We start from the raw sequence: 15,333 nt of genomic DNA, 5'->3' as shown, positions 1-15,333 counted from the left end.
CTCACATTTCCATTGCTATTGTTTGCACCACCGTTTTGAGTTATATGATCCTAAAACACAATAGTGAGAATCAGTTTTGCAAAAACAAAGAGGTTTAGGGTTTAGGAATATATTTACTTACCATGCTTGCCAAGCATCTCCTCTAGTAATAACAATCCATCCTTCATCTTGCACCCTATCAAATAGAGCTTGCAAGCCCCGTTGTAATGCAAAATCATATTCCTCTTGTGTAAGGCAGTCCACTGCTTCAAGCTGCAGTTGTACAAACAAGTGAACATTTTAGAAAGTTGTTATTTAAGATAACCTTCTTTAATTAACGATAAGATACAATGTGAGGCTAATATATACTTACAAATATTGTTGGGATATCGACTCCTCCTTCACGTGTAACATCACGCCTCAAGTTATTGTTGGGATATTGTTGGGATATCGACTCCTCCTTCACGTGTAACATCACGCCTCAAGTTATTTGCCATCTATCTAAGAAAAAACATAAATACATAAAACTCTTATGCATAGGAAGCTACCGGCATGCGTTGGCTGCTACTAGCATGCGTAGGAAACTAACCGGCATGCATTGGAAGCTACCGGCATGTGTAGGAAACTAATTGGCATGCGTTGGAAGCTACCGGCATGCGTTGGAAGCTACCAGCTACTATCATGCATTGGTTGCTATACCGAAATGCATAGGAAGCACCCGGCATATGCATCGATAGCACCCGGCATGCATAGGAAGCACATGGCATGCGTAGGTCGCTACCGGCATGCATAGGTTGCTACTGGCATGCGTTGGTTGCTACCAGCATGCTTTGGAAGCTGTCGATGCATTGGTTGCTACTGGCATGCATTGGAAGTTACCGGCATGCGTTGGTTGCTACTGGCATGCGTAGGAAGCTACCCGGCATGGTTAGGTAACTACCGGCTTGCATAGGTAGCCCAGAATGTAATGCGAGCTTCCGGCGCATTCCGGTAGCTATGTGCATGCCTAGGTAGCACTCACCTAATGCATAAGCACCCAGAATGTAATGGGATCTTCCGGTGCATTCCGGTAGCTATGTGCATGCCTAGGTAGCACTCACCTAATGCATAAGCCTTATGCATAAGGCTCATGCATAAGGCTAGCATTCATACCTTGCATGAGGCTACACATTCGTAGCCTGCATAAAGCTATGCATAAGCCTCATGAATAAACCTTATGCTGCATAAGCCGCCGCAAACATGAGGCTTATGTATTAGCCTTATGGATAAGCTTAATACATAAGCCTCATGTATGTGGCTTATGCATGAGGCTTATGCACATGAGCTTATACATAAGCCTTATGTATGTGGCTTATGCGTGAGGCTTATGCATAAAACTTCATGCATAAAGCTTATGTATCCTTATGTATCCTGCTTATGCATTAGCCATATGCATAAGCTTTATACATAAGACTTGTGCATATGGCTTTATACATGGCTTATGCATATGGCTTTATACATGATGCTTATGCATATGGCTAATACTATAAGCCCCATGCATAAGCTTATGTATAAGGCTATACATAGAGGCTTATCGCTAATGCATAAGCTTTATACATGAGGCTTTATGCAAAAGTCTCATGCATAAACCTTATGTATAAGCCTCATGCATGAGGCTTATACATTTGGTAATGCATAAATCTTATGCATGAGATTTATGCACTACCCTTATGTAGCTTTATGCACTAGCCTCATACATGAGGCTAAGGTATATGGCCACCTCTAGAGAGGAGCTATGCTATCCATGTAGGGGAGAAAAAATAACAAATCCTAAAACTTACAAACCCTATAACATGTAAAAGCATAAGAGAGGAAACATAAAAGGGAGAGATCTCTTACCTTATGGGGCTTGTATGTGTGGATAACCTACAAAATCAAACCAAATAAAGAAAAAAAGTATTAGTAACCATAATCTTAACCCTAATAGAAAGCATATCCAAAACCCTAATCTTAATAGAAACCTTAATGAAAGATTTTACCCTAGCTTATTGAATCTTTCTTTTTTCCTTCTGAGTATAGCTTAACCCTAACCCTAGCTTCTAAATAGAAAACATAATAGAGATCTTTGATGGAGAGCTCTCCATCAAATCTCTTTATTAGGGTTTCTATGTAAAAGCTAGGGTTAGGGTCAAGCTTCAATGAAAAGGAAAAAAAACCTTAAAAGAGAAGAAAGAAAAGGGAAATACTCACAAGAAAGCTTTAATGGAAATCTTGTTTGTATAGGAAATGAAGGAAAATAGTAGACATACCTTGCTTGAGCTTGAGGAGGATAGGGTAGGAGAGGTAGAAGTGATAGACAAGGCAAAAACTTGCAAAAAAAAAACTCAGAGTATAAGTTTATTGTATTCAAAAGATAAAACTATGTGGCGGCAAAAGAAGCGACAAAAAAGCGGGATAGGAGAGAGAAAAAGAGAGAGAGAGAGAGAGAGAGAGAGAGAGAGAGAGAGAGAGAGAGAGAGAGAGAGAGAGAGAGAGGGAGGGACTAACCAGAGCTCATGGAAGGCATGGCCACAAAGGCAGATGATGTCCTCTAGCTTGGCGTCTTTGTAGAAGATGACGCATATGATGATATTTTCATAGTATAGCAACATTTTTTTGCTGCTATAGAAGATGTTGAGCAGTGCTTTTTCGCTGCTTTTAGTAGAGTGAAAAAATGTTGCTGGGCAGCAATATTGCATTGCTGAGCATCTTAAAAACCCTTAATATTTTCCTTCCAAAAACACCACTCAAAAAAGTTGCTACGCTCCCGATGTGCTGTAGTGTTAGAGGGTTAACGAACATAACAAACAAAATAAAATAACAAAGAAATCATGATTAGCAAACATAGCTTAACAAAGTTTACCAGACTATTAAGATGGAAGAAAAAAGAGGCTGAGAGAAGAAGAAGAGATGAAGTAGATATGGCAAAAATAAGTGAGGCTGTAAGAGAGGCGGGAAACAAAGAGAACTAAGTTCAAATTGTGGTGAAAGTGTTCAATCATACTAGCTTTCAATCAGTCATCACTGTCTAGCCTCTTTTCCTGATATTCCTTCTCACATACGTTTTCGTAGGTGCGTGGTATTTAGGCTTGACATTGTTCTATTTTTGAGTTTTATGCCAATATATTTTATTCCTCTTTTTTGAGCTATTGTGGGGACCACTCTAACAAAAAAAAACAGAAAAGATCCCTGTTACATGGATCTAGAATCCAAGCACTCTAATTGGCTGGCCATATATTATTTTAATGGGCTCTAAAAGGGCCCATTTGGAGCTCAAAATTCCCCTAATGATTTTGGTTTCTACTTGACGGTTTTCTCTCAATTTCATTGAGAATTTCCCATAACTCTCTATCTATTAGTGCCATTTGCATTTTTTTGGAACAAAGAAGGTACTTGGATCCATCAAACCTATCCCCTTAATCAAAAAATTCACCCATGTTGGTTATCATGATGCTACTACAATAACCCTTCATAGATGAGGGTTTGTACAACGAAAGCTTGATCACAATTTAGAATAACTCACACTTGATTAACTAAAAACTACCCTTCCCATACAAGTAAATATTTTTACTCAAAAAATATGAATTTACCAAAGTCTTAGCTTTGAGATAATAGTGAGGTAGTTTTGGTCTCTTGACCTTGGCTTTGACGTTTGTAGGTTAGTCGATAAATGAACATCATATGTACACCATGGTGAAATCAAATTCTATAAGAATCATTGACTAGTGTGTAATCCTTCCAATTGCATAGGGTTTTTTAGCCAAATATAATAGATCTTAATGGTCCACATTGAATATAAGCTTATTGGTGAAATGGTAATGTTGAAATTTGTTTACAACATATACCGTTGCTAATTCTTCTATCTTTCCATAGTAGTGTATTATATTTATCATGGCTAACCCTTCTCTCTTGCCAAACCCTTCTCTCTTGCCAATACTAGCGTAATATTTCATGGCATCCTTCAATTGCTTAATGGTGAAAAATTGCATCCCACCTAGGTGCTTGTGATATTAGTACATTTTATAATGCATATTTTAGTTTACCTTAAGCTTATTGACATTTGTATAAACTATCATGTTAGGTCATAATTGAAGTTGATTAATATTTAGTACTAACCCACATGTCCCATGAAATGTTACAAGTTCCTTTGTAGTTAGTTATTAACAATGTGATAATAACCCACCTGTCCCATGAAGCATTGCACTCCTTTGTAGTTAGTCATTAACGCGGTGATAATTTTTCATTATTTTGACCTTGTTATCATTGGTGGAAATACCATTCTTAGAGACAATGTGCTCCAAAATTTAACCAAATTTTGGATTGAGAGAAATGTGGTATAAGCGACATTTGTATAAACTATCATGTTAGGTCATAATTGAAGTTAATGAATATTTAGTACTAACCCACATGTCCCATGAAATGTTACAAGTTCCTTTGTAGTTAGTTATTAACAATGTGATAATAACCCACCTGTCCCATGAAGCATTGCACTCCTTTGTAGTTAGTCATTAACGCGGTGATAATTTTTCATTATTTTGACCTTGTTATCATTGGTGGAAATACCATTCTTAGAGACAATGTGCTCCAAAATTTAACCAAATTTTGGATTGAGAGAAATGTGGTATAAGCGACATCATTTTAATACTTTTGTGAAACAAGACAAGTGTTCCTCCCACATAGAGGTAATTATCGATAAATATCCCCAAGATATTCCTTTTATATTATGCCTATTTTTCTTTCGGATATTGTGGGTGCATTAATGAGACCAAAATGGCATAACCTTATAATATGCATACCTATAAAAAAAGTAGTTTTACATTGATCTATTGAATCATACTTACACGTAGATCGACATAAAGTTTGATCTACCTATAGAAAATTTATTTTTATGTTGATCTATATGATCAATCAAGACTTGATCATACAATGACAAGGGAGAACTTTATCCAAGTAGTTATAGGATTCTTTTGTTTTTGTACAACTCTCTTGGAGTACACATTCAGTGTACAATATAGTAAAGGACATTGAGATTCTTCAAACTCTAAATGGTGGTATGCAATTCAAGTTGCTTCTTGTAGCAAACATATATTGACTAGAAGGTAAGGATATTGACTAGAGATTCATACTCTAGATTCGGAAGTAAATACCACTCTTCCTAATGATCAAGAGATTCCTACTTCACGTTTGGAAGTAGACACCACTCTTCTTGATGATCAAGAGATTCCTTCTCCATGTTTGGAAGTAGACATCACTCTTCCTAATGATCAAGAGATACTGTAGGTTTGGAAGTAGATACCACTCATGATCTAGAGATACCTACTGTAGATTTGGACCACTCTTCCTGATGGTCAAGGGATTCCTCCCATGGATTTGGAAGCTCAAAAGGATGTGATGAAGATATAGAAAGATGTTGTAGGGGCTTGACAACATGTCCTATAGCACCTTGCTTTTTCTTCCTAGCCTCTTGCATAAGAGGAAGGAAAGGAAATGTAGAAGGCCCTTGATGATGCCCCCACATTTTCTTGCACCTCTCCATATTATGTGCAAGGAAAAAATTAGGGGCTATTTTAGAGGGGTCTTTGATATTGTCGAGCTATTTCACCAGAATTTTTTAAAAGAAAAATCCGAGCCTAAAATTTTCTAGTTTTTAGTGGAATCTGGAGATAAATTCGCCAAAAGTACATTACATACTACCATATAAGACAGAAAATTTCAAAGATTCGCGCAAGTTTCTAAAGTTTTAGGTTCATATATATAAAAACATTCACCAACCTATCTATACTTATACTATATTACGGTGTCTTATTTTTTTACCTTGCTTACGTGGATAACCATGATGACTGATTTCTCATCCCTAGTACAACTACCTCATTTAATGCTCAATTTTTAATTAGCAACCAGATTGGTTTGCTCTACCCGTAATTTTCTCGTGCCTTTGTACTACACTGATCATTTTTCTCTGAGCACTTTTCTTGCGTTGGAACTTAGTATGTGGACAAGTCCACTTCTTGCTTGCTTCACAAGAGAAGTGGGGCCACTTCTTGCTTGCTTCACGATTTCCAAGAGAGGTGGGGAGGCTTCAAGAGGGTAGAGGTTTTGCCAAAAACCGGTAGTCGAGATGGCGGAAGTGTTGGAGTGCTTCCCATGAAGCTTGCGGAAGTGTTGGAGTGCTTCCCATGAAGCTTCTCGGATGAAACCGTGAGGCACCTAGTTATAGGTTGGATGAAACCGTGAGGCACCTAGTTATAGGTTGTCTGTGTGTGTTCAATTCAAGTTATCTCCCCAAAAAAGAAAAGGGGGTAGAGAGGTTACCGTCAAAATCAGCAGAATTCGTGAAATACAAAATGTATCATGATGTAGCGCAATATGCCATGGCTGACGAGCTGTTTAGTAGGACGTCCACGTCCCAGTTCGTAGTACGTACGAATCTATGCAGGCGTTGAAGATTCGACGAAAATTAAAGTGTTCTAAAGTCAACGACTAGCCTGTGTTGAGGGACTCGTGAGATAAACTTGGCTAGAAGCAGCCCCCCCCCCGAGCGGTCACCCTCCTGCGCCTGCCCTCCCGGCGCCCGTGATGTTCATGGCGCTCCACAGCCATGTCTCAAACCCTCCTCCCACCCTCTTCGTCGTCTTTCTAGCTGCTGCAAAGCTTCGCCTTAGCCATACCCATGGAGTCTTGGATCCCCTTCCTCGAGCTCGACCTCCTCGAAGCTGACGTGCACCACGCCGACGCCCTGCTGTGGTTCCACCAGCAGCATCAGTCCCTCAGGCTCGGTTCTATAACCTTAACATGCAGTCAATCCTTACGCTAACCCTACCCTAAACCTAACATGGCTGCTAATCTAATTCTACCATTCCTGTCATGCCTACCTCTAACCTTAACAACATGCGACGCTAACCCTACCCTAAACCTAGCATGCCTGCTTCTCGTTCTAACATTCCTGCAAGAGCCGAAATTAGCAAACCTGCCTGGAACCCTATTCCTAACCCTAACACTAACTTCAAACCTAGCGTTAAAATTCTTGTTTATATCCTTCAATTACACCCTCATATTGTTTTTTTAATGATCAATACCTAACCCTAACCTGTTTTTCCACCTCCGAAATGTTGAACCAACGTGAGAGAGACACACAATAGATGAGTATATATAGAGGAGATCGTGGGACTATATATAGAGACATTTTATATATAGCCAACACCCCCGCTCAAAGAAGGGTCTCTAACTGTGGATGAAAAAACCCTTGGGGGCTCAAGGGAAAAACCCACAGCTCTATATACACCTACCGCTATATTAAATTATTTTATAGTTACAAAGTATTATTCAAAGGAGCTACATCACTCCCATATATACAATAGCCATGAAAGCTTCAAAGGAGCTACATCACTCCTATATATACAATATCCATGAAGGAGCTACATCACTCCCATATATACAATAGCCATGAAGGAGCTACATCACTCCCATATATACTTCATCACTCTTATGTGTACAATAGCCATGAAGGCTTTGAAGGTCATCCATCTTCATGTTGTCTTGATCCATTCATGTAGGTTGAGTGCAAGTCTATCTTCGTGACGATGCCAAATAATATTTTTGTAGTCTCTTCTCTAAATTGAAGCTCAACAATATCCAAATACAATCCTGATCCGTAAACCCTGTAATATGGAAGAAGTCTCCATAACAAAATGAAAACCATAATTTTGTTATAGAAATATGAGATGTACACGAAAAGATGTACATAAAGAAATAGACATAAAGGTATCTATTATATGGTTGCTTAGGAATATAGTCCATCCGCAAGGACATGCATGGCAATGTCAACTTGTGGAAGATCATCCAATCAATGGCAAATGAACTAGATTTGGTAAGAGAATCTGGTTACTTGGAGAAGTTGACTTGGAAGATTGACCTGTCAATAAACACTAAAATAGAAAATGACACTAGTTAGTAAGGATATCATGGAAAGCTAGAATCATATCTTTGCCATGGGAAAAATCTATGACATAAGATCAAACCTCCAATATTATGAGTCAAGATAATGAGACAACTATAACTTGGATCAAACCTCCAAGATGACATGATATGAAAGTAAACCTCATAAGATGACAGGACGAGAAATCAAACCTCTGACATGAAACAACAATTAGGATGTAGACACCTCTGACAGGACGAAAAAGCAAACCTCTGACATGACGTACTTGAAAGTAAACCTCGTAAGATGATAGGCCGAGAAATCAAACGTGTGACATTCACAATCAAGATAGTAAACCTCATAAGATAACGGAACGAGAAATCAAACCTTTGACATCCGTAGGCAGTATGTAGCCAGGATGACATGATGTGAACATAAACCTCATAAGCTGATAGGACGAGAAATCAAACCTCTCGGCAAACCTCTCGGGAAATATGCTCGACAGAATTTCTTGTTAGTTGCCATAGATTGAATTCCAAGACTTGACCACCATTATAGCCATTTAGACCTGCATGGTTGCATTGTCAACCACAAAAGACATTGATAGACTTAAATAAACCTAGTCAATCTGATGAGCCAAAGCCAAGGCACGGTGCATCCAATGACCATGGCATCATGGTAACAATCCATGGAAACGTAGTCAACCATCATTCACGAAACATGTAACCATCATCACGGAACAACACCATGGCATCATGGATAAAATCCATGGAAACACAATCAACCAATATAGATTAGCCAAATGAACCAACATCAACGAAACATGTAGCTTGGAATGACCAACATCAACAAAACATGTAGCTTGGAATGACCAACATCAACGAAACATATAACCATCATCATGGAACAACGATCCATGGAAACATAGTCAACCATCATCGATGAAACATGTAACCATCATCACGGAACAACACCATGGCATCATGGATTGTAGTGAGTGAATTACATCAATGCAATGAACACATATACATATATCAATAAAAAGTGTAACCATCACCACCATGGCATCATACCAAGATACCAAAATTACAAACTCACCAAACCTGTCAGAATCACCGAGGCTTGCATGCTTAAAATAATAATTGTCAAGTCCGTGAGACTAGTTGTAATGTAACAAGCAAAGGTAGAACACATGGCACCTTTAACTAGTAGTAACAGCATGCTAAGCATCAATAAAGTCTTCTTTACGCACAAGACGAACTTCCTCGAAGCCATAGAAAGAACAAATACACAACTTCCTTGTGAGAACAATCAAACAAGAGATCAACATCACCGCCGAGATAAAAGGATAATGAGATCATCACCGAGATGACCATGAGCAAGTAACTATAACGATTCCTAAGTCATGAGTTAAAACGATCAGATCATCACCGAGATGACCATGAGAAAGTAACTGTAACGATTCTGAAGTCATAAGATTTAAAATGATCAGATCATCACCGAGATGACCATGAGAAAGTAACTGTAACGATTTAGAAGTCATAAGATAAAACAATCAGATCATCACCGAGGCAGGATGAACAAAATCCATATACATATCATCAGCAGTCGATCGAAAAGAAAGGCATAATTACCATCATGTGATAATACCTTGGATTGTCAATAAATACATTATGAACGTCCAAGCTGAATCATGTGATTCCTGTAGCTAGCACAGACCATGGCATAAGTCACGATCAATGTAAGGCAAGGCCATCGAAGACCCTGACCATAATCATCGCCCCGGCCAAGTCCACGACGTAGAGTGAGAGACGACGATGGAAGAGAAGATGAACGAGCAGGCGGCGGGGCAACGAGCACACTCCCAACAAAGGGATGCAAGGGCGCACCAAGCACCCACGCACTACGGGTCCGGCGGAAAAGATGCATGGAAGGATAAGTTTTACAATATCACCATGTCGCGGCCAACTCGAGAGGCAGTGCGGTATCGGGAGAGCCACACCGAGAATGAAACGTGGCAGTGAATGCTTGACAACAACCACATCGACACAGAAGAGTTCCACAATGCAATTCGGACTCTGCAGTCTAGTCAACCATATGCTCATGCATACCACAAGTGCATCAGGGTACAACCAATAGCAATCATGAATACAATTTCCACTATCGGACCTCAGCCGATCACAAACAAATGAGCCTGCAACCCATTAGCATATCATAACCATACGGGTCTCTACCCACAACCACAATATCAATTATATATACCCTTATGCATGCCAATCAAGAATACAATTCTCACTATCGGACCTCTACCATTCGTATCAATCATATATACCCTTATGCATGCCAATCAAGAATACAATTCTCACTATCGGACCTCTGCCGATCGCCATCAACAAATAAACTTGCAACTTACATCACATCATAACCATGTGGGTTTCCACCCTCAACCATAATCTCAACCTTGCATGATCTCATGCAACAACACCTTAGCATACCGTTTTCCATAGCACATTGATCATACTTTACTGCAAGGAATAATACTTAATTCACTGCTCAACTTTCCTAACTAGAAACAACTTTTTTTTTTAAAAAAAAATTGCTGTCTGGGACCTCCCGAGGTGAATCCGACTTTTCCTGTAGGGACCCTTCCCATATCTCCCCTTAGGTTCCCCAATGTTCAATTTACACCAAAAACCACCCTCTACCCCCTGTTGGGTCAAAACAGAACAAACTGGGCAAAATTTTTCTAAGTGCCAAACTGCCTGCCAGTTTTGACGGCCACTTTCAGAGAGCCATAACTCTCAAACTAGAAGAAATATTAAAAAACTCAAAACTACAAAGTTGTAGAGGGAAACAAAATGAACAACTTTGTCTCTTTGGAGCCCCTGCAAAAAAGTAGTGGAGGACCTCCAAAATCCACCCCCAAAATGGTGAAAAATCAGATTTCCCTGCAAAACTGCCAAAACCGCTCTCTGCCGGTTTTTGCGGCGAATTTTTGAGCATGAAGATGACAAAACCAGAAAATTTGCATCACACAAGAGTTGTAGAGCTTATTCAGGGCTACATTTTGATATAAAAATATTTGAAATCCAACATTCCTACAGAAAGTTATGCCCTCTGCAAAACAGCCCCCTGAGCCTGCCGAAAAAACACTTTTCACTGCTTTTCTTCTCATATGCCACAGATGATGATGTAGATAGGTAAGAGGAGTATGGATATGTATTAAAAACATCATAAGAGAATAGAAGAAGAATCCTCATCACAAAACTCGGCCTTGAGACGGCCCGCCCTTTGTTCCTCTCTCTTCCCCTTCCTGCCCGCATAGTACTTAGACCACATGTTTCATGGAGACGGAGTGATAGAGATGGGTAGGGGAAGCAAGGCTGAGCATAATCACACTCTCATATACACACAATCTCCATCATAAAAGAAAGCCGTAAGCACTTACCTCTGTGAAAGCGCTGCTCCCGACACTGAGAAGTATACCGCTTCTTCTTCTATTCGTAATACACATATACCGCTTCTTCTTTTATTCGCAATACACAACCGTATGCATACATATGCATATACACACACCAAAAGAGAAGAAGAGGAACAACAAGAGCCTCCTCTACCTCCTCCTCACCTCCAAGAAGCCAAAGAACAGGAGCAGACAGAAATCGTCATCTTCCAGGATAGCTGCAGAAAATCAATCATAACTTGGTCGTACGGTCTCCAAATGACAAAATTCTGAATACGAAAATTGATCGTATCATCGTTTCTAAGAAGAGTGCGCGGGCCAAATCTGCTAATTCGATTTCCCTTGTCAGCTATGACGAAAATACTCGCTCGTGGTTTGCTCTGATACCATGTTGAACCAACGTGAGAGAGAGAGAGAGACACGTCATATGCATCCCCAAAGGTGTATGAAATACACACAATAGATGAGTATATATAGAGGAGATCGTGGGACTATATATAGAGACATTCTATATATAGCCAACACGAAAACGTTCCTCTTCATCTTCAAAACCCGAATTGTAATCCTTACACTTTCCCATTTCATGTCACCTCAAAACCTTTGTTTCCCGCCATAGACAAGCTGTTTTTACGCTTTAAGATAATCATCAGCAGACTGCAGTTTTGTATAAATTAGTAGTTACCCTATGGTCTGAGAGCTAGTAAAGTTTTTAATTTTTCCTTACGGTAACCTTTATGATCCTAAAGTCTAGACCTGAGAAGATTCATTAAGCAGGCCCTGCCATAGAAGAATTATACATAGAGCCATTTAGAAGACTAGATTGCTCAAAAAAATATTTATTGTGCTGATTGTTTATTTTATCTTTAATTTTCTGGTTTGTGCAGTGTGGAGAATGATAGCTCTAAAGGGAACTCTATTGACCAAGGCAAGTCTTGCTCAAAGAAAAGGTTTGGCAACATTGTCAATCATTAAAGCTCCTTTATTTAGTTGTATGCAGTGCGGTCATTCGTTATCCTGCTTTCATCTGAAACTAATCAGAACATCTACTATTTTGTTTATACCATGTAGGAACAGAGATGGGTTTTCTAGTCGCGCAGGCGCAAAAGCTTGTCAGGAGAAAATGCGCAGAGATAGGTTGAATGACAGGTATTGTATACAACAGCATCATTTTTGATGCCCCCTGCATGTGTTTTGGTGACACAGATGAATTCCAAGTGGAATGCCACACCGCATGGGATTGTACTCACATGCAATATAATTACCAGCATGGATGCATTAGTCATTAACTTCTCAGGAACTATAAGTGATAAAGGTGAGTGTTAGCCATTTTGTGAGCACTCTAGTTTGATTAAGGGATGAGAGCAGCAGTGACTAAGAGACTTAGAAGAAGGTTTTTAAGTCCCTGAGGTACTGGCCTAAGAAAATGAAACAGGAGGAGCAGAGAGCAAGGACTGCGCATATTTCTGCATGGAACTCAGGGTAGAGGTACACATTACATGTTTGGGGGCTTTCATATGAAAAGCAATTGATGGAATTACCAACCTAACAGAGTATGGGAGATTAATTAGATGAGATGAGTATGATGCCATTTACAAAATCCCCGTGTGGTTTGCACACCTTAAACCTTCTTGTGTAGGAATTAGATGAGGCCATAGATCATCTTGCCCACTGATGACCATCAGTTGCATCTCGTACCACACTCTGGGTTCCACTTACCACCACTATCTGCCTCTCGGTTTAGACTTGATTCAGATTCTATACCCAACTACTAGCCACTGGGTCACAACACTCACCAACTCACTAACTTAGGCTATTAATAATCCAAGGTTTATGTGATTATCAACAAATTCTAACTGCTAGCCAATGCTACACCTTGCATGACCCATGCAGTAAAAACCATACCCCAATCCATGCCATGGATGTACTGTCTACTATGGTTAAGATCCCAATCGGTTAATGGAATCCTTACCATCAAATGGGAAAACTGGCCCTCAATGATGACTTCTCATCATGCCCTACTCAAGCCATAAAGTCTTGTCTTCGCCATCAATGTAGATAGGGTTCTTTAGCAAGTATGATTTAAAGTTTTTTCTGAGTAAATTGCAAGTAGATCATTTTAGCTGATTGCTACCATGTGGAGACTTCAGAGTTGAAACCATTGCTCTTTGATCCAAGTACATTCAGCTTATTCTAGAGAATGGGTTTGCCTGATTAAAGAACTCCTACTGTAGTGGATTTTACTTGGAATTTTTGTTTATGTTGTATAGGTTTATGGAGCTTACTGGGGCTCTTGAGCCAGGCAAGCCCTTGAAGATGAATAAAGCTTCAATTCTTCGGGATGCAGCTAGGATCTTGAGCCAGCTTCGGGTGGAGACACAACAATTGAAAGATGTAAATCATCAGCTTCAAGAGACTATCAAGGAGTTGAAGGTTTTTAGTTTATTACCTTTCTCATGCTAGACTAGATCAAGTACTTAAATGTTAAACCATAATATTGCTCAGTCTTTAAGAACTAGCCTTTTTTTTTCTTACTTGTGTGAGTCATCATTTTTGGTGGGCCCTTGCTTGAGTGGCTATTGAGCCACATTGCCAGTGTGTTGGGGTTCACACACTAGGTTGACAACAAGTTGGGCACTTAGTTGGAAAAATTCTTGATTTTGGACAGCACTTGGAACGATTGCCCATCTCGAAATTCAAAGGAGTTTCAAACCAATTGCCAACTCCAAGCAATTGTCATGAGCAATGCTCGAAAAAAACAGATTTTCGCCAATGAGGTGGTAGCTCAAGTGGTAAAGTGTTTGCCTTGGGATCAGGAGGTCTTGGGTTCAAACCCCCACCATGTGCTCCCTCGGTGGTATCATGTATGGGCGGAAAAAAGCACCTACGGGCGGTGAAAAAAAAGTAACTATGGGAGGATCCTGGTCCTAAGGCCAAGGCCAGTCGAAATAAAAACATATTTTTCAACCAATCAAAATAAGGACAACTGGGAGGATCTTGGGCCTAATGCCAGTCCAAAAAAATAAACATATTTTTCAACCAATCAAAATAAGGACAACTTTTCAATGTATCTGGTTTTTGTTTTTGAAATCTATACTATATGCAGGTTTTATAACTAAGCTATATGAAAAATCATTCTTTAATATAAAGGCTACTTAAAATCTCAACCAATTTTTCTTAATTTTGGTGTTAAAAGACAAACGACGAAGAGTAATCCTGTGGTTGTGAACTAAGGGTTGAGTTCAGAACCAGTTGTCACGTGGAAATCGGCCTTATGTATGTATCATCATGTATGTACTGTATGTGATGTCTGACTTCATTTCTCTCTGGTGGGTTATGCACAGTAACCCAAAAAGGAAAGAAGTTATGAGTCATCAAGATTTGAGCTTTCACTCCATGTATGTATTGTATGTAATGTCTGACTTCATGTCTCTCTGGTGGGTTATGCACAGTAACCCAAAAAGGAAACCAGTTATGAGTCATCTTTGAGCGTTCACTCCATGTTTTGAGTGCTATTTCATCGTAGTATTTTTTTTCCTGAAACAGGCTGAAAAGAACGAGCTCCGAGATGAGAAGCTGGAAAAGGAAAGATTGGAGAGGCATTTGAAGAAAACAAATGTGGTTCCCGGCTATGCGTCACAGTATTGCTGAAGCAGCAGCTTATTCTTCTCGAAGAAACCAACCTCATGCAACTAAATTTACTTCATTCTCGAGGTTCCAATTTCTTTAACAATGTCTCAGCAACCTAGGCCTATATATATATATTTATTAATAACAACCTAGGCATGCCTCCACCCTCATTAATCACTACCCACCCCACTTTCACACTCCCACTTCCTACTTTTAAATATACACTAGTTTTGCACCCACCCCACGCCACCCCACCCAGTGCATAGTGTGCCCCTTTGTACACCCCTACCACGTGGCTAGAGGAGGAGAGGTGACTATTTTAGAGTAGAATCCA

The 15,333-nt window shown here is 39.6% G+C and overlaps 1 protein-coding gene across 1 annotated transcript; it reads left to right on the top strand.

The window, feature by feature from the left end:
• The first annotated feature begins 9,729 nt into the window (after nucleotides 1-9,729).
• LOC147628433 (uncharacterized) lies at nucleotides 9,730-15,104 on the top strand. Its single transcript, XM_086813049.1, has 5 exons — nucleotides 9,730-9,932; nucleotides 12,257-12,319; nucleotides 12,441-12,518; nucleotides 13,640-13,802; nucleotides 14,916-15,104. Exons 1-5 carry the CDS (start codon nucleotides 9,730-9,732, stop codon nucleotides 15,018-15,020), a joined length of 612 nt encoding a protein of 203 aa, XP_086669175.1. The 3' UTR covers nucleotides 15,021-15,104.
• The last annotated feature ends 229 nt before the right edge of the window (nucleotides 15,105-15,333 follow it).

Source organism: Cibotium barometz, chromosome 19, assembly GCF_041138505.1.
Source record: "Cibotium barometz isolate CiBa-2024 chromosome 19, ASM4113850v1, whole genome shotgun sequence".
NCBI classification, from domain to species: domain Eukaryota; kingdom Viridiplantae; phylum Streptophyta; class Polypodiopsida; order Cyatheales; family Cibotiaceae; genus Cibotium; species Cibotium barometz.
This window is presented reverse-complemented; position numbering and strand designations above follow the sequence as displayed.

What these genes read in the sequence shown, in the direction of transcription:
- LOC147628433 (XM_086813049.1), top strand. Translation starts at nt 9,730, where the DNA reads ATGGAAGAGAAGATGAACGAGCAGGCGGCGGGGCAACGAGCACACTCC. An exon ending in ACCGAGAATGAAACGTGGCA is followed by an intron (nt 9,933 to 12,256) that starts GTGAATGCTTGA and finishes TGGTTTGTGCAG; the next exon opens with TGTGGAGAATGATAGCTCTA. An exon ending in AGACTATCAAGGAGTTGAAG is followed by an intron (nt 13,803 to 14,915) that starts GTTTTTAGTTTA and finishes TTCCTGAAACAG; the next exon opens with GCTGAAAAGAACGAGCTCCG.